General features: G+C 38.7%; 1 protein-coding gene across 1 annotated transcript in view; it reads right to left on the reverse strand.

Annotated features, from left to right (window-relative positions):
* BANK1 (B cell scaffold protein with ankyrin repeats 1) overlaps nt 1–20,977 on the reverse strand; it is a 323,683-nt gene that overhangs the window by 270,721 nt on the left and 31,985 nt on the right. Inside the window, exon 2 of the mRNA XM_045284327.1 lies at nt 6,870–7,024. Coding sequence (XP_045140262.1) covers nt 6,870–7,024 — 155 coding nt within the window. The remainder of the gene's footprint in view (nt 1–6,869; nt 7,025–20,977) is intronic.

Consider the following 20,977-nt stretch of genomic DNA (forward strand, 5'->3'; position numbering starts at 1 on the left):
TATCCAGAGCTGAATAATATTGTCTCTTGAGAAATTGTGAATCATTAAGAATATTTTCTACATACGTAACTATATATTGCTGAAATTGTTAACAAAATAAAATGCCCTACTTAAAAAAAAAAGAAAAACCTCATCTCAAAAGAGTCATTTATGTGCCAACTAGTTGTTTCCTTATTTTACTGTGTTTTTCAATTAAATCACGGGATCAAGCTTTAAGTGGGGAATGGTATCAGGAATCGCCTTGTGTGTGTTGTTTACACTGTGCTCAATGTCACTAAATGAAGAATCAAGGAGGTAAACTCGGAGACTGATGCTTTTCTCATGGACCCCCAAGAGTCATCCCCACCCCTCAAGAATCTAAAAACATCTTTACTCTTGGCTTGGAGACTGTATTATAGTTAGAGACAGAGGTGTAGTAACAAATAAGTTCAATCTAATTAAGGTCTTCATTAGCTATTATGCCCTCTTACAGGATCCAGACAGGGAAAAAAAATATTCAATGCCATTAACACAGATCAAAATACAGCTAGTGATTTGTTGTTGTGTGCCACCAAGTGGATTACAAGCCATAGTAATATTGAGTGACACATAGACTGTCTCCCTAGGTCTTCTTAGGTTGTAATCTTTATGAGTAATAGCCCTAGTCCACAGTGGTTTTACATTGGTAGGCTAACTATGTGGTCAGCAGTTCGTAACCACCAGCTGTTCCATGGGGCTTGCTCCTCCTGTACGAGCACAGTCTTGAAAACCAATGGGGGCACTTCAACCCTGTCCTATAGGGTCACTATGAGTCAGAATTTATATGATGACAGCGAGTCAATGAATCTTATGGGCCAGAATACCAGGTCAGTTCTTCCCTGGAGCAGGTAGTGGGTTTGAACTGCTGACTTTTTGGTTAGGGCCTGAGTGCTTAACCATTGTGCCCCCAGGGTACCTTGAAGGGAATTTGTTGGTTGTACTATGACCTTAGGTATGAAATCTGCTCAAGAATTCAACAGGTAGCCAGACTGATTTCAAAAAATGTATTTTAGTCTTATCATAACTAGAAATATATTTTAGTCTTAATATGATTATACTAAGGGAAGATAATTTTATCAGAAGAGAAGTTGAGGTGGTTGTGGATAAATTCTATCAAAAGAAAGAAAATGATATATTTGAAGCGCGACCTACAAGATAGAGGAGACAAAGCCGCTTTAACTGCTCTTCAGAATGGTATTTTTTGATGAAAAATACATCCACCCTCATGAAATCTGTGACTGGGGCTGGCAGTCATAACAGGAGAGGTGAGACATCAGAAAACAAACTGTCATCCTTCAAGGAAAACCTTCAGAGGCCCCCTCTTACAGTTATAGAAAAGGTCCATAAAAAACAAGTGACGGAGAATCACCCGTTAAAGATGAAGTGGCTCTTGCCAGTGATTGCCAGACAAGTGGATGGACTGCAGAGAAGCTTCTGAAGAGGAACGCTGGACCACTGATGCCTTTACAAGGCAAGGGAACGTGATTTCCTCACCAGAAGGGCCTGCATTTCTTTCCTGTATTTTGAGGCAATATTTTATCTACACACGGTTGACGTGTTGGGACTAGATTGTGGGGCAGACTTGTGCCTTGAAAGGGGATCAGAAGCATCGCTGGTTTCCACTCACTAGGTATCAGTAGCATTCCCCCAATTGTGGAAGAAAACAAAAAGTCTTCAGAGTTTGCCAAATGTCCCTTGCTGAGGCAGTGTCACCCCTAACTGTGAACCAGTACTTTGAGGGAACTTCTCTGAGACATTAGGATGCTATAGATATGCACATAGAAAAGGAGGTACTGAATGAAATAGTAGGTACAATTTTTGCTTAGAAGTTATTTCAGGGAGAGAATGGAGCCTGGTGGCACAGTCGTTAAGTCATTCAATTGCAAACCAAGAGGCCAGCAGTTCAAATGTCCCAGCCAGTCCACCAGAGAAAATGTGACCGTCAGCCTGGATAAAAGTATAACACCCCAGAAACCCTATGGGGCAGTTCTACTCCGTGCTACGGCTTTGCCATGAGTCAGAATTAACTCAGTGGCGGCAGACTTATTTCAGTTTGGGATAATGAGAGAATGCCTCCTAGGTAGATTTTCCATCAGAGAAATTGCATGGTGTGACTCATTGACTGAGGAAGACCAAAGAACCAATTCATTTGAATTATGGTTCTGGTGAATCATATTGCAATACTGTGAACTTCCAAAAGAATGAATGAATCTGTGTTGGAGTAAGTACAGCCAGGATGCTCCTTAGATGGAAGAGCGATGGAACTGCATCTCACATCCTTTGCACATGCTGTCAGGAGAGCTTTGTCTCCGGAAAACGACATCATGCTTAGAAAAGTTGAAGGTCATTGAAAAGGAAGAAGTCTGTCGAGCAGATGGATTGGTGCCATGGCCGCGACAATGGGCTCAGACGTAGAAATTACCATGAACATGGCATAGGTCCAGGCAGGGTTCCCCCTGTGGTAAATAGTACTGCTCTGAGTCGGACTGTCCTTGTTGGCACCTAACAGCATCTGAGCCAGCACCTAGGATAAGCTGTTTGTATGTATTTCATCCTAGACAACCTCATTCGAAAGTATGTAGAGGAGTGTTTTAGCAAAACAAATACCTGGGAGGATAAACAATTGAAAAATAAAACCTTGTTAGTATTAAAATAAAACAAAGAGTGTTGCTCGAAAATGTAAAGGAGGGGCTAAATCAAGAAACCGATTTTAACTTACAACTCATCTCGGTGTTTCTCAAAGAGATTAGAAAAACCGTATAGAAATGGAATGTTTCACCTATATCTTCACTTGTGGCAGAGAAAAAAGTGGAAGAAAGCAAACAAAGCAATGTTTTCTAAAGCGATGAAGACTTTCAAGGCCGGCGAATCTGAACCCTTGGAGAGCTACAGTGCTGGGTCAGTTAAGGCAGAGAAATGGAGCCTCTCGGGTTACTCAGGCCTGAAGCGTCAGCGTGCCAGTCAGCAGCGGCCCACTGCCTCAGCTAAACACGCTCCAGAAGCTGGTTCCTCCAAGTGAATCCGACGAGTGCTATAAACCTTCCACCCGAGAAAGCAACTCCACAGCTCGAAGCTCCAGCAGTAGCAAGAAGGATGACCATGCCCCCACAGGCAGTTCTCGCGTTATAAACACGACTCATGGCCGAGTGTGTCTGTTAGAACGTGTAGGTGGGACAGTGGGTACCAAACCTCATTGTGCGTCCATCCACGTGCTTGGAAGATGGAAACCACCAGCAACTCCCTGGAAGGAAGACTGGGCTTTCTACTCCCGTCAACAGTGTCAGTCTCAGAAACCCACAGGGGCTCACAATGAGTCAGCATTGACATGATTGAGGGCAGCAAGAGTATTTAGCCCTACTTAGTGGTGCTGCATGGTGAGCAGTTCAAATCCCTTAGTTGCTCCTCAGGCGAAGGATGAGGTTCTCTACTCCCTCAAAGGGTTTCAGTCTCAGCTACACGGAGGGGTATTTCTAGCATGTAGTAGAGGGTCGTTCTGAGTTGGAATTGACTTGATGCCCGTGAGTTTAGGTTTTTGGTAAGAAAAGGACCCCTGCTGGCAGAGCAGTTAAAATGGTTTGTTGCTAACCAGTGCTGGTGGCTTAAAGATTTACATCCTTGAAAACCTTACAGGGTCACTACGGGGTTGAGCCTACTCAGTATCAAGGAGTTTGGTTTATGTTTAGTTCGTGCAAATAAAAAGAGGCTAAAAGCGCTTTTGAGTGATTTAGAAGCTGCATGTACATCAAGTGAAGGTGATTAAGAGTTGGTTGTGGATAGAGGTTGGTCCAATCTTTACAAAGTGAGGGCAGGTTTATATAACACTAAAGGGCAAGCACTAGTTGTCTCTCTGTGGGGCTTTATATAGGCCCCGTCTGTATAAGATCTCAATCAGTTCCTTGATGGCACGTTAGTAACACAACTGCAAACGGGACTGGAACCGTTGGTTTTGAAGATGCTGGATGATAAAGAGACACATGTCAGGTAAGAGCTGGTGGTATTAGGGTTGGATTGTGCTCCACAAGAAGACTAAAGCCCTAACCTCTGGTACCCATGAACATGACCATGCTTGAAAATACAGCCTCTGATGATGCTACCCCTTAAGGTGAAGTCATGAAAGAGCAGGGTGGATCCGAATGCAATCATAGTGGTTCTTGTTAGGCACCATTGGGTTGGTTCCAAATCAAAGCAGCCCTATATATAACAGAACAAAACACTGCCTGGTCTAGCCCCAGCCTCACTATTTTTTTTAAATTTTTTATATCGAGGTCCAATTGTTGCAGTCAGTGTCAATCCATCTTGTCCAGAGCCTTCCTCTTTATCGCTGGCCCTCTACTTTACCAAGCATGATGTCCTTCTCTGGGGACTGGTCTCCCAGACATGTTCTTATAAAAGAGGAGATGAGTCAGAGAGGCAGATGGAGAAAGATAGCTGTGTAAAGACAAGGTTGTGCTGCTGCAGCAATCACAGATGGGGTGACCAAAAGCCGAGGATGATCTTCTGTAGAGCCTTGGAAGAGAACATGGCTTTGTCTACAGGTTGACTTTGGACAACTAGCTTCCAGAACTGTGAGAACACACATCTCTGTTCTTATAAGTTACTCACTTTGTGATACTTTGTTATGGCAACTTTAAGAAATTAATGCAGCATCACTGCCTTAAATATGTTTTCTTTGGAGACAGGATAATTCTTCAGTGATCTCTTCTCAATCCTAGGAAACATACTATTGCCATAAAGAACTATTAATTGGCCATTTTTGGGGAAATGGGTTTATGCTTAACTGTTGTGTTTTAAGACATTTGTCATGAAGTGAATATTATGCTGGCAAATATGAAACACAATTTTCACTCTCTGCTTGCTATTCCCTTGGTCTTTCCTATGATGTTTGGCACAGACAACATGGATTCAGATACCCTGAATTCTACAGCATAAATTTTTGCTTGGAATAAATAGAGCTTCATTTATTTTAGAATATTAGGGTGGTGCTAAAATAATATTGCATGATCTTTCAACTTTCAGTATGCTTGAAGAAGTAGAAATCCCAGGAAAGAAAATCCTGAAAAAATATATACAGATATATTAAAGGCAGCTGGTGATTCTATTATTGAAAGAAGCCCAGCCCCCTCGAACCAGTCATGTGAGTGAGTTATCTTAGCCGGGAAGGCAGGGAGATTTTGATTTTTGGTCTTTAATTTCCCTGTGAATTTAATAATGGGAGGGCTTCATCTTGTTGCAGTTTTTTAGTGATGCAGATATATTTTAAGCAGCTATTTAGACTCATTGCATAACTACTGGAGAACTATTTTTAGCATCAGTGTTTTCTCCCTCCTCTGCTTTCATTTCATGTACTTGAGAATAGTTCTGATTTCTCTTTTATGAGGGTCCTCTTCCGTCTCTTTCATTATTTCAGACTTGAAAAGAACTGCTGGTTCTGATTGTGTAGCCTCGTAGTCCTCCCTCCCTTAAGTTCCTGAATCCTTTCAATGGGTTGTGATTCAATTTAGCCTGGCAAATAAGTGTCGGTTCCCGCAAACCTGCATAGCTCAGGATCCTGAAATCCCTAAGATAGTGTCAGTGTCGAGTTTGTTCCTCTGGCAGAGATAATGAAATTGCTCAAAACTGAGATTCTTCTGCTCAAACACGGGGGATAGAGGTGATGGAGGGAAGGTGTGCAACTTCACTTAACTGCATGGAATGTTTGTGTTTCTACAGGACAGGTGGTGATAGGGACTCAGGGGACACTCTCACGGGCCATATGGCAAGTGGGCAACTGCGGCCTTTGTCATCAGCTCACCTAAATCCATCAGCTGTTACCAGAATGATCTTTTCATGTAACTCATCAAACTCTCCTGGTGCTCCACAATATTGAGACCCTACTTATTTTTGTGCTTCGGAGATTACTACACAAGATTCAAGTCAAGTTCCACTAGTAGGCTTATTTTAGTGGTTCATTCCAGCAAAAACATGTTAGGAGGTACAGATAGAAAGCATCTTCCCAGAAATCTGCCACTTCCTCTTGTTATATGATTACTCCCTAAAGGGCCAGTTCTTGGACCTCTTGTGATATTTCACTTATAACATAAGTTTCTGTATGTAACTCTTTACATATACATGTCTCACTGATTCACAATTGAAAAAGTAGTGGTCCTAACACTAATTTCAAAATTATATTCAAGGGTATATTTTGACTCATGAAAAAAACCAAAACTCCTTGTTTGCAGTACCCATATATTTATTAGGTGTTAGCAATTTTTGATAAATTTAAGTTATTAGATATTTTCTAATATTCAATTACCCTGCAACTATGTACTAAATGTTGTATCGGGTATTGTTGTAGGTCCTGTAGCCAGAATAACAAACAAATTAGACAAAAATATCAAATGGTATGGGCATTGTCACGTCTCCCAGAAAACATATGTTGAAATTCTAACTCCTGGAACTGTGAGTCTGACCCAAGTCACACTGGAATAGGGTGAGTACTAATCCAACATGACTAGTGTCATTGTAAAAGAGCAGAAGATACAAAGAGAGAGAGAAAGGTTGGCATGCGACATGGTAGCTGCAACCCAACAAATGCCCCAAACCACCAGAAACAAGAAGAGAGGTCTGGCATATATTCTCACAAAATCCCAGAGAATTACCACAGCCAATACACCGAGGTCACACTTCAACCCCACAGAACTGTGAGACAATCTTTTACTTTATTTTTTTCTGATGAACCACCCAGCTTATGGCATTTTGTTATGTCAGCCTTAAGAAATTAATGCTCTAACTAAGATAAATTTGCATTCTAGTGAAAGGCGATAGTTATTCAAACATTAGAGCCACGTACATAACAAGGCATCGTTACTGACCTCACATGAAACTTCAGAAGGAAGTACCACTGCCAATGGCTTGCTGGCCTCCAAAGCTCCTGGTAATTCTTCAGTTTCCTTTCCCTGGCCTATTTCATTAGCATGTCCCCCTGGCAGGTCTGTGGGAATGTTGGCTTCAAAGGAGTTCTCCGAACCTTGAGAAAAGTTCATGATTTTAAGTTATAATGGTAACTAAAGCAGTTTCTTTTTTCCATTGGTATAATCCCAATCACTAGCAAATAGATTTAATTAATTTAATTAATATCTTATATATAAGGTATTCAAACTAGATTCAAGCTAAATTAGGTAAATGAATGAATATTAATAATTAAGGTAATGCTTTATGTTGTAGTATTATCACATTTATGCTGAAAGTCAATATATAATAAAATGCTCATCTGCTGATCAAATATTTTCAGAAAGATAAAACCACCCTTTATATTTTCTTTTTTTAAAACAGTAAATGTGAAAAATATGAAATAGTTTCTTTCAATGGTGGATCTTATGGAAAGTTATTTTATTTTGATTCAGAATAATTAGTTATTCTATACATATATTTTTCTTTTCTGTTTTCTTAAAACAACAAACATAGCTATCAGACTAAAACTAAATTTCAGTCTATGAAATAATAGCATTCTTCAGCATATCTGTGGAAAAAGAAAAAAAAATTCTTTATGGGAGTATTACATTAAGAGCAGTTAAGCATTTTAATGTGAATTCTATATTTTAATATATGTATATATTTAAATTTAGTAACTTAAAATTGTTGTGTATTGAAAAAAGGAAAAAGGTGTGTTAAGAGAGAAGGATAAATATTGTTACTATTTCAAATCTCAGTGTTTCATTAGGGCACAGATCCAAGGTGGTTGACAACAACCAGATCACATTTATAAGCTCTTAGGCATTATTCCTTTCCACTCAAAGCATATTCCTCAACTTTCTAAGAAAACAGTTGAAAAATGAAAAGAAGCCCCGAGCAGCTAGAGGAGCCTGGTGCTGGAAGCAGACTCGGGTTGTTCAGAGTTGGCCAGGCCCTCCCAGCTACAGCGTGGTGCCTATCCAGTGTAAGCGCCAGTCCAGAATATCAATAGCAGAGAAAGGGACCAGGAGATCGCAATAGATAAAGTCAAGTCCAAGATCACCCTATGGTCACATCTGAATTCAGGCAAAAGTGGAATGTTACCCAAACCAGAAAAGTGATCATCCATCCCTAACCTGGCTACTATAAACACCAATTGAATCTTTGCCAACGGCTGCAGTAGATTCTTTTCATTTCTTTCATCTTCTAGCTAGGATGAGCCACTCTTTCCGGTTTACCTACGATTTTTTTTTATTTTTTATTTGGGCACTATACGGCCTATGTTTCAGGAATCTTCTCTAGTCAAGCAAGCCGGACAGTTGTTCACTCTACTTCCAAATAAGAGTCATTAATAGACTAATCATAAAATTACCTTTGCTTCCTGGTAGCAAGAAAAGTCCTATTTCTTTGGGACTTCTTTCAATCACTCAAGGGGAAATTAAATTCTATAATGTCCTTATTAATAGCCCTTCAATCCAACTAATTCAACTATGCATATGTTCCTGGTGGGCTTTGTCTGAGGACATGGAAGAACATTTGAAACAAGGAAGAAGGATGAGGATAAAGATTCAAAGCAATATACCTGTCAGGAGCAAGCATTTTTGTCTCATTACATTTCAAAAAGTGACGCTACCAACTTCAAATAGCCGACACTCTTCAAAAAGAAGAGTAACAAAAGGGTTATCTTCCAGACAACAGCGGACTCCATGCAATCTAAAAAGGAAGAGTAATTTCATTCTCTCTCTCTCTGTCTCGTGAAAGTTGCAGAATGAAGAAATGCAAGTCCCTAGGATTATTAAAATGTCTGTCCTCTCAGTAGTAATCTTGTTTGAAATGAAAAATAGCCTTTATTTTTTCATAATTTAACTAATTTCATAAGAAGTCCCTCTTTCCGTCACACAGATGGAGGCACACATTAAAATAGTGGAAAGTTGTATGAGAATGGGTCCAGTATTTTGTAATAGATGAAAGAACGAAGAAACTAATTTTATTTAATAAACATAAACATAAAAAGATGCACATTATTTTATAGAAGTATCCAGGATTTTCTGATTATTCTTTGGTGATACTTGGTTTATAAGAGTCATTGTAATTACCCCAAGGGCAGAATAATTATGGATATACAAACATATTTATCTCAATTGATGTTCACAGTAATACTGTTCACAACACAAAAATTGTAAGCAATAAAGAACCAGATAAAAATATGCTGTATAATTACATAATTTGGGAATAATAAGTAGTCTACCAATGGATATTTAACAAGAAACAGGATGATTATATAACTGAAATATTGAGTTATAAATATGTTAATTTATTACGTTTCTCATATTGGTAAAATGTTAAATATACATATTGAAGAAAGAAATCCAAGCTGAACTGAAGACATCAGCAAGAAACAAAACTCCAAAAATCAAACTGGCTACTATCAAATTCCTGCTTCTAGGACAGTATGGAACTGCTCTTGGGAGTTTCCGAGTCTGTAACTCTTTACAGGCATGGACAGAAAGCTCCAAGGAGCAGCTGATATTTTCAAACTGCTGAACTTGCAGATCCCATCCCATCCTGTGACCACTAAGCCAACAGAGGTCATGAGAAAAGAACATGTCATCCTGAATTGGTGGAAGACCAAAATAAATGTTTCAACAAGTCATTCACTCACTTGCCTGTCACAAGAAATTTGGAATACAGCTACCTGGTCAATTGACAGTAGGAAATCCTGATTTACTACAGTGTCCATTCCAAAGAAAGGTGATCCAAGGAAGAGGGAAATTAATGAGAAATGTCAATAATGTCCTTTGCAACTAGATTTTTAAATGATTGTAAATGTATATCAGCAAGAAGTTGCCAGAAATTCAAGCGGGATTCAGAAAAGGATGTGCATGAGAAACTATACTGGTGACATTAGATGGAATTTGGCTGGAAGAAAAGAATACACGGAAGATGTTTACGTGTATTTTATGGACTGTGCAAAGTCATATAGCAGTTTAGATCATAGCAAATTGTGAATTATTAAAGATAATTTGAATTCCAGAAAACTTTGGACTAAGAGGTAGTCACGCAAACAAAACAAAGTAATACTGCATGGTCTAAAATCAGGAGATGTAGGTGTAAAGGTTGTTTCTTTTCACAATACTTACTCAATCTGTATGTCAAGAAAATAGTTTGAGAAGCTGACTATATGAAGAACAATGTGATTGGTGGAAGATTTATTGACAACCTGTAGTATAAAGATGACACAACCTTATTTGCTCAAAGCAAGGAGCTCTTGAAGCACTTGCTCATGAAATAAACGACTGTGGCCTTTAGTATAAATTGTAACTTAACATAACCAACCCCAAAACCTCAAAACTTGACCTATAGACAACATTATGATTAATGGGGACAAGATCGAAGTTCTCAAGGATTTCATCTTGCTTGGATCCACCACCAATGTTCATGAAAGCAACAATCAAATAAGCAAATGATGTGTTGAATTGGGCATGGCAGAAGAGATGTCATTGGTGATGTCAGATGGAGCTTGACTGAAAGCAGAGAATACTAGAAAAATGTTTGTTTCCTCAACTATGCAAAGGCTTTCAACTCTGGATCACAACAAACTAGAAATAGCTTTAAGAAGAATGGGAATTTCAGAACGCTCCATTGTGCAATCCAGAGCCTGTACATGAATCAAGACACAGTTGTGTGACGAGAGTAAAGGAATACTGCATGGTATAAAATCAGAAAAGATGTGCTTCAGGGTCGTATCTTCTCACTAAATTTATTGAATCTATAAACTGAGAAAATAATCAGAAAAAATTGGATTATATGAAGAAGAATGTGGCATCAGGATTGAAGGGAAGCTTATTAACAACCTTTGATATACAGATGACATAAACTTGCTTGCTAAAAGCAAAGAGGACTTGATTTTATATGCTGATGGAGATCAAGGATGGAAGCCTTCAGTATGGATTACAACTCAATGTAAAGAAGGCCAAACTCCTCACTACTGGACCAATAAGTAACATCATGATAAACAGAAAGGATTGAGGTGGCAAGGATTTTGCCTTGCTGAATCTTCAATCCTTGTTCATGGAAACAGCAGTCAAGAGATCAAAAAACAAATTGCATTAAGTAAATCTGCTGCACAAAACCTCTTTAGAATATTGAAGAGCAGCAACATTACTTTGAAGACTAAGTAAGGTATTCCTGACTCAAGCCATGATATTCTCCATTGCGTCATAGGCATTTGAAATTGTACATTGAGTAAGGAAATTGGAGAAGAATGGATGCATTTTAATTTTGGTGCCGAAGAAGGCTGTTGAAAGGATCATGCAGAAGAAACTCACCAGCCTGTGTGATCATGAGGTGTCGATGGGATCAGACGTCAGTCATCAAAGACTCAGAACAAAAAAAAACATGTCACTGTGAATGAGGGTAAGGGTGAAGTGGAGACCCAAAGCCCAGCTGTAGACAATTGGGTCCCAAGGAAGAGACAAACCAGCCAGGGTGCAGTATGGCACCTATGAAACGTACACATTTCTTCCAGTTGTTTAATGCTTTCCCCTTCCACACTATGGTGGCCCCAATTCTACCTTACAAATCTGGCTAGACCAGAGCGTGTATGCTAGTACAGATATGAGGTGAAAACACAGGGAATTCAGGACAGATAACCCCCTCAGCACCAACAATGAGAGTAGTGATACCAGGAAGGTAAAGGGAAGGCGGGGGTAGAAAAGAGGAACCAATCACAATGACCTACATATAACACCCTCCCAGGGGGATGGACAACAGATAGGTGGGTGAAGGGAGACATCGGTCAGGGTAAGACATGAAAAAAAATTATACATTATCAAGGGCTCATGGGGAGGGAGGGGGCAGGGGAAGAATAGCTGATACCAAGAATTCAAGTAGGGAGAAAATGTTTTGAAAATGATGATGGCAACAAATGTACAAATGTGCTTGACACAATATTTGTATGCATGGATTATTATAATACTTGTACAAGCCCCCAATTAAAAAAAAGAAAGAAATAAAATATCATGGAACACTAAAAGTACTAAACAAATCTGTCTTGGAAGAAGGATGGTCAGAGTGCTCCTTAGAGGCAAGATGGCAAGACTGTCTCATACACTTTGGAAGTGTTGACCGGAAAGACCAGTCCCTGGAGAAGGGCATCATTTCTGGTAAAGAAGAGAAGCAGTGAAAGGGAAAAAGACCCTCAAGGAGATGGACTGGCACTGTGGCGGCAACAATAGGCTTATGAATTGTAAGGATGGCACTGGAGCAACACTGCTTCATTCGGTGGTGCATAGGGTCGCTATGGGTTGAATCAGACTCAGACTCGATGGCACTTAACAGCTTTGTATTGGGTATATCTCCTGCACAAGATCTCTTTACAGTGTCGAAGAGGAAGACTTCCACTTGGAGGATGAAAGTTTAATGGGACCATGGTATTTTCAATCCATCATAAGCATACGAAAGCTGGACGATGAATAGTAAAAACTAGAGAACTGATTCCTCCGAATTTTGATATTAAGAAAATCTTAGAATGATTTTAGGTAAATGAGCCCCATAGATTAGAAATACTCAAAATACACAGGAACTAAAATAATTGATGTAAGCCTACTTATAATTGTGAAGCGGCATAAAACTGGTCAGCATTTTGCTATTTTTTCCATGGGATTCCCATGAGTCAGACCAACTGTTAACGAGAATGTGTAATGAAAATATGAGCTAGGCAGTGAACTTAAGCAGATAGCTTCCTTTTCAATGTCCGCCTCTTTTCTACTTTCTCCTCATTTAGTAGTTTTATCCAATTTTATGATAGCAACCTATCCCATTTTAGCATGGGCAGGGAACAGTTGTTGTTTTTTTCTGTCAAATTTCTTGGCATAGCCGAATGAGTGCTTCCATGGAAATATCTCAACTGGTATCCAGTCACTGCCCGGTTTCTTTTGCTTCAGGACTTCTTATTTCAATATCATTGCTTATTAATCATACCCTACCTCTTGAAATGTCAATCAATTCTTTTTGGTACAATGATTTCCTATATCCTTTCCATCAACACTTGATGCTTCTTATATCATTTAATAAATTTCAACTTGATGCTTGCTTTCTCCCTTCATTTCCTTTAGACATACTTTTGCTTTTCTAACTTCATCTCTATCTTTCATTGTAATGCTTGGCTTTAACTTCTCAAGCTGTCCTTTGAAATTTCTCTTCAGTGCTTTTATATCATCATTTCTTCCATTTGGCTGATACATTCTGCATACAAAGGCAGCTTTCAGAGTCTTTTCTGATATTTGTTTTTGGTTTTGGTTTTTCTTTCTTTCCTTTTGAGATAGTTTATTGTGCCAGACTGGGCAATAAACACAAGTGGGATTAACTGAAGGGCGGAGAGATAAATGGCTCGGTGAGCCTCGCCTTTCTTGTCTCGCTCTTTGATCATCGGACCAGTGTGTGGCTGCCTTGCTTGTTCTATGCCTCAATTTACAGGCTACACTACCTGTGGGACGCCTAGCCTGTGAACTGTGTTGCTGTAAGTTGAGGTCCCTTTAAGACATCTCTGGAGCTGGGGACTGGCAGTTGGTGACCTGGCTGACAGTTGGTGACCTGCCTTGTGATTGGCTGCTGTGCTGAGACAGCCTAGCTCTCTCTCTACATAGAGGAAGACCTGGCAGCTGACTAGACTTGAAGGACTGCTAGTGTCTCACAACTCTCTCTCATGGGAGTGAATTGCACTGAGCCATTTGTACTGCTTTATAAGTTAACTGATCATCTCTTGTATTATATATTTATCTGTATATGATTTAACAGTTCATTTATTGTTATATATCTAATTATCTTTATAAATAAATATATTAAATTATCAGCAATTTGGTTCTATCTCTCTAGAGAACCCAGTCTAACACAACTTTTAATTAAGGTTTTTTTTTTTTCTATCTTCATACATGATGGTCTTGATATCATCACACAATTATTCTGGTCTTCTCTAATTGGTGTTCAATGGGTCAAATATGTTCTTTAAATGGCCTCTAAATTCCACTGGAATATACTCAAGGTTGCATTTTTGCTCTTGTGGAGTTGTTTTGATTTTTTTTACTTCAATCTGAACTTGGACATGAGTAGTTGCAGTTGATGTTCTGTTCCACAGTAGGCCCCTAATCTTGTTTTGGCTAATTCTATTGATCTTATCCATTGTTTCTTCCCCTAGTTGTAGTCAACTTGATTGCTTTGGTTTTGACCTGGTAAGGTTTCCATGTGTAGCTACCATTGATGTTGAAAACATATTTACAATAAGATGTCATTGGTCTTGCAAAATTCTATCATATGATTTCTAGCGTCTTCTCTGTCACAATGGCCATACTTACAATTGTCAGTGCTTTCTCTTTGTTTACAAATTTTGCATTCCAATGATCAGTAATTATCAATGCATCTTTATTGCATATTTGATCAGTTTCAGACTGAAGATGTTGGTAGAAGTCTTCAGTTTCTTAATCACTGATTTTAGTAGTTGGTGCATAAATTTGAGTAATAGTTTTATTAACTCTCCTCCCTTGTAGGCTTATAGATATTATCCCATCTTAGCATTGTGCTAAAATGAAGACCTTGAAATGCTCTTTTTGTTGATGAATGTGACACCATTCCTCTTAAATTTGCCATTCCCAGTCTAGAAAAACATGATTACTTGATTCAAAATGACAAATTCCAGTTCATTTCAAGTCACTAGTGTTTAGGATATTGATCTTTGTGTGTTCCATTTCATTGGACTTCAAAATTTCCTAGATATATATTTTACCATATCCATGTTCTGATTATTAACTGAAGTTTGAATCATCATTTTTTAATCATCCCCTATCAGCAAATAAAGGTTTCAAAAGCTTTGCTCCATTCCAAATCATTAAATTAAACCCTACTTTGAGGAAGCCATCCTTCCTCAGTTTTATTTGGGGTGCCAAAAATTTCCACTGCTATTCATAAGGTGTTCTAAGAAGTGGCTAGCCTACTCCTTATCTATCGTCTTCCTTAGTCTGGAAGCTCTCTAGAAACCTATCCACCCTGGTTAAATAACAACAACAGAAAAAACACTGCCATCAAGTCATTATTGACTCATAATGACCCACTGTGGGTTTCCAAGGCTGTAACTGTTTATGGGGATAGAAAGCCCAGTCTTCCATGGAGCTGCTGGCAATTTCAAATTGCTGACCAGGCGGATCTCAGCCCTGCTTTTAACCACAGCACCACCAGGGCTTCTGCCCACCTTAGTTACCCCTGCTGACCCTCCTGATAATAACTGAGGCAATCCTTCCAGCATCTCGGGAACACTCAAGCTACCACAGAATGACAAACTGACAGATGACTGAGGACTCATTGCCTCATGACTCTTAAAATCTAAAAATAACATGACAGCCAAAACTTCAATTTTCATCATGGATGATTTTAGGTAAAAAAGGGAAATATGTTTATTATGGAATAAATATGCCTACTCCCCAAAAAGATATCCTGCTAGGAATTTCTTAGGTGAACTTTGCAAGTGCATTAGAACAATAAGTGTTATTTTCCTCAATTATTTAATGGGATAAATAATGTCTTCCTGCCGAACTATTTTGATTACATAAGATAGTACATAGAATATTTCAGGAATACAGACTTTACTATTAGTTCTCTTTTCTGCTTTTTCTCAATGGCTGTGAGTTTGGGTTAATTTTATTCTTATTTTTTAAATTTCTGAGATCAAAATTAATTAAACCATTAACCACTATTTTTAAAAACTATAAAATCATTTTTCTTGTAAATAAAAAAATTAAAAATGGTTTGCTCGGGACTGCAGCCCTGACAGTTTCAATTTTGAGCATCATTGTTTTTGTAAAAAGTTAAAAATTTGATAAATGTTTTGATAAGCATGATTTTGTTATTTGTATTCCTAAAACAGCACATTCCAAACATGGGTGCAGAACCAGGTAAAGTTTTGTTTTGTTACACATGAGGGCACCAAGTATTGGTACCAATTTGAGAGCAATGAAGAATCCAGTGGTGCCCTGGTGGCATAGTGGTTAGGCACTGCACTGTGACCTGAAAGGTCGGCAGTATGAACAGTTTATGTGCCCATAAACAGTTCCAATCTCAGAAACTCACAGCAGCAGTTCTCCCCTGTCCGACAGGGTGGCTATGTGTAGGCATCGACTTGATGGCTGTGAGTTTGGTAGGTTTGGATCTTCTGTACTTTAATAACACGTCTATGACTAAAACAATAAGAAGCAGATAAGCAATTATCTACAACGTAGAAGCAACAAATATACTGCACAAAAAGATGCAAATAATATTTTTAAAGCTAGGTACGATTATTCTTAAGCAATCTTCGTTTTTGTAGTGCATTGCAAAAGACACAAAATAAAACATATTCCACCCAAGGCTATTTTCAAAAGCACAATACAAATGAAAATAAAATTCCTAACTACTAAATACATATATAAAACTAAATATAATTAATAAAGCAAAACAAATGCTAGTTTCCTCTAATAAGAAAATGTTTTTGTGTGTGTTTTAAAAGCTTGGTTTTTTTGTCATTCTAACTGGACAAACTCGGCCAGCTAAATATCTCTCAATTGCCTACAAAACTGTATGTTTAGACTTTACCCTCAATAGTTGAGTCTTGTAACTTTAGCTTATGACATCCAAAGCAAAGTAAGTGAAAGAAGATATTGTCTTTGATGGCCCATGATTTCTTTTACTTTTGCTGTTTATTTTTGTTTTGCATTTCCATTCCTATTCGGTTTACTATGTTTTCTTCTCTTTTCTACCCTTTCCATCACATGCCACAGTGTCAGTGTTCTGTTAAGACCTTTTCCTACTGGCCAGGGTCAAGTGTATTATACAAAAATATTGGCTCAAATAGTTGTTAGAAAGTCAGATTCCCAGGTTCCTTGGAACACCTGAATTGAATCAGAACCTGCATTTCCATAGAAGCCCCAAATTATTAGAACACCCAATGAAGTGTAAAGCAGTGTGTGTAGTGACAAGTCTTCCCTTAGAGTGGTATCTTTCAATAATGCTATGATAGTAAAACTATTAACTGAAATTATATCATGCATCTGTTTTCTTATTTCTTGTCTACACTACACCTCTATATCTCCAGTTTGAAAAGTCTGAGAGTCAGAAATTCTTCTTTGTTTAAGAATCATTCAGCCAAATGGACTTTTTTCCTTTTCTACTACTTTTGAAAAATCTAAATAGAGTACAGTACTTTGTACAAAAATTTTCTAAAGAGGCGGTACCAAGAGGCAGAAATAAGGGGAAAGTGACAGTGGGGCAGGAGGAAGGTACAAGGAAACAGAGGGAGGACCAAGGAAGCAAAGTAATGGATAGAGGTATAAACAGCAGTGTACATATGTAAATACATCGATCCACAAAAATAAAGGTATTGGCCCATATACATATATTTATACAGCAATGCACTGAGGTAGTAGGTGGACTTTGGGCCTCTGCTCGTACCCTCCCCCAATACAAGAACTCTTTGTTCTAAGCTATCAGCAGTCTGAGATGTTCACCCTCCCAAGACAATCGTTGAAGAAAAGGGCATAAGAAAATGTGGTGAAGAAGGCAGATGGTGACCGGCTATTAAAAGATATAGAGTCTGGGGTCCTAAAGGCTTCAAGTTACATAAGATGCCATTCAGCAGTAAAGCAACAAGTGTACATGGAAGATGCACACTGCTGGCGATCATGAGGAGTCATAGGGACCGGGTAATAGGCATCAGCAGACACATAACAAACAAAAACATACTGGTGAGAACAAGGGGGGCTGGAGCAGAGATCCAAAGCCCATCTGTAGACAGTGGAACAATCTCCCCACAGAGGAGTCACAGGGAAGAGATGTGACACCAGGGTGCAGTAAAGCATTGATGAAGCACACTATATTCCTCTGGTTCCTTAAGGCTTCCTCACTCCCCACTACCATGACCTCAGTCCTGCTTCTCAATTCAGACTAGGCCGGACCATGTACACAGGTATAGAAAGGGATGGGAGCTCAAGACACACAGAATCCAGGAGCAGGAGTGGGAATAGTGATACCAGAAGGGTAAGAGGAAGAGAGGGAGAGGAAGGGAGAACCGATGACAGTGATCAACACATAATCACACACCCCTCTACAGGGGTAAGTACAACAGAAAACATGGGGGAAGGGAGACAGCAGTCAGTGTAAGAGATAAAAATAGTAACAATCTATCAGGGGGTTATGAGGGTGTGTGGCGGGGGTGGGGGGTGGTGAAGAGCCAATACCAAGGGCTCAATAGAAAGTAAATGTCTAGAAAAGAAGGCAACATATGCAAAAACATGCTTGATTCAACTGATGTATGGATTGTGATAAGAGTTGTAGAAGCCCCCAATAAAATGATTTAAAAATTTTTTCTAAATCAAATAAAAAACAGATTGGACTTGAAACAAGTAATGGGGGGGAAAAGTCATAAATGCAACTAAGAATCGTGCATTTGCAACCTAATTGATGAGGATCTTTTGGTAGAAAATGATATTTCAACATTGCCTAGAAAGTGGTTCAACAATTGTCTTGTTATCAAGAAAGGCTGGTCCGTGGAGAAGGACATCACACTTGGTAAAGCAGAGGGGCCGTGAAAGAGACAAGGTGCGTCACAACACGGATCAGCACCGCAGCTCCACCTACGGGTTCAACCCTAAGAACAGTTGTGAGGATGGCCCACGACTGCACAGGGTTTCATTCTTTTGTACGTAGGACCACCACAAGTCAGAACTCCCTCGACAGCACCGAACAACAAGTTATTTACAGGATCACTTTAGAAGAAATAATTTATAAACAACACTGAATGCTTCTTCTTATGATAGGAACCATTGTGAAAACCAGACAAGCAGATTCACTTTCTTAGGGATGTGTCTTTAGCTTGAATGAGTAAAGAAGGGATCCATTATTTTACTCATTGAAATTGTAGTCCCATCACTCTTTCCTCAAAGCTGCATGAGCTCAGAGAATCCACTGACTTGTTCATTGTTGAACACATTTTGGCACTCAATAATTAGTTTTTAAATAATTTAATTCAAATATTTAATTTATTTAAATATTTAATAATTTAAATATTATTTAATTTAACAATTAAATATTCAATAATTTAATAAAATGATTAATATTTAATAATTTAAATATTATATGAGTAAACCCCTAAAGGAGACAGGGCTGAAGAAAGTGGATCTACTTGCTCCCTGTAATTCTGAAATGACCTTTCTCTTAAAACTCAGAGAATCATTCACATCAATGATGATCTTAATGTTTATATTCCTATCATTGTATTCAGTACAGGTATTTACTAGTTAGAGATCCTATTGTGATACATTTCAGAAGAATAAAGGGATGTAAGAGAAATGCAATCATCAAGCCAATTTGCCTCATCTGCTTGTCATAGACAGATGTTTCCATGATGAGAACTTGGAGAGTGACCCAGTAGTTACAGAGGTATGGTGGGAAAACACTAGAAGGACTTGCCCAGTAGCCAACAAAGAGAAAGAAATGCATATATTTCTCTAAAGGATTCAGTTATGTCTGTCCTTTAAAAAAAAAGAAAAATGGACTGTGCATTTGAATCACATAAGTTTAAGTTAGGAGAGGTGTGCATTAGGGTCGCATCCTATCACCATACTTACTCACTGTGTATGTTCAGCAAAGCATCTGCGAGTGGGATTATATGAAGAATGCAGCATCAGCATTGGAGGAAGGCTCACTAACAAGCTGCGATATGCAGATGACATACCATGTTTGTTGAAGGTGAGGGAGACGTGAAGCACTTGTTGGCAAAGATCAAGGATAGCTGCCTTCAGGATGGATTATAGCTTAATGTAAAGAAAAGCAAATCCTCACAACTGGACCAATAGGTAAATCAGGATAAATGGAGAAAAGGTTGAAATTGTCAAGGATGTTGTTGCTTGGATCCACAATCAATGCTCACGGAAGCAGCAGTCCAGATATCAAAAGATGCATTTCATTGGGTAAATCTGCCGCACAAGAACTCTAAAGTGCTGAAAAGCGAGGATGTTTCTTTGAGGACTCAGGTAACCCACTTCAGAAGCATGTTAAAGTCAGATATTGAACAAGGAAGAATGGAGAAAAATCTATGCATTTGAATCATGGTGGTAGCAATGAATATTTAAAGGATCATGGACTTTCAAGAAGACAAACAAACTATCTTGGAAGAAGTATGAAGGGCAAGACTGTGTCTTACATACTTTGGTCATATTCTCTCCGGAGACACTAATTCCTGGAGAAGGGCATCCTGCTTGGTAAAGTGGAGCAGCAGTGCAAAAGAGGAAGGCTGTCAAGGAGATGGGTTGACACAATGGTTCAACAGTGACCCCAATCTTAAGACAAATGTAAGAATGGCAGACGCTGGGCAGTGTTTTCATTTGGTTATACCTAGTGATGCTGTGCATCTGAACTAAGTCAATTTCACCAAACAGCACATTTAAGTAGCTCTGCTGATACAACCGTTGTGTGCTAAGCTGCTTACTGAAAGATTGTAGGTGCAGTCCACAGAGCAGCTCCACAGGGCAGTTCTAGTCTGTTATATGAGGTCACATGTGCTAACATGTGATGACAACTTATAATAGTACTTGTCCTCTCCAATGAATAAGTGGTTAAGTAAAATAAAAAGATAAACGGTATTAATAAAATAATATTAAACATCATACTACATTCCATGCCCCTTCCACAGTACTTGTATTTCAGTAACTACATTATCATAGCAAGTGATCTTGTACCTTTCAATGTTCAAGGTCAGCCATAAGTCACTATAAATAAACTGCACTTTTTTAGCATTGATATATTCCACCTTAGAAAGCAAAAGGGAGACTACCATCAATTTACTACCCAGAGGAAAAGAATTTTAGTAGAGATTTGATCTAAAATGAGAGCATATGATTTCAAACAACTTTCTTCAGGGAGGCTAGTAAGCTTTAACAACTATTGCAATCTGACTATGCGACATACACTGTATTCAATGTTTTGCATATATTAAACCATTTCATACTCT

The sequence above is a fragment of the Echinops telfairi genome, unplaced genomic scaffold, assembly GCF_000313985.2.
Source record: "Echinops telfairi isolate 266 unplaced genomic scaffold, ASM31398v2 ScPeMD7_7468;HRSCAF=8506_0, whole genome shotgun sequence".
Taxonomy (NCBI): Eukaryota; Metazoa; Chordata; class Mammalia; order Afrosoricida; family Tenrecidae; genus Echinops; species Echinops telfairi.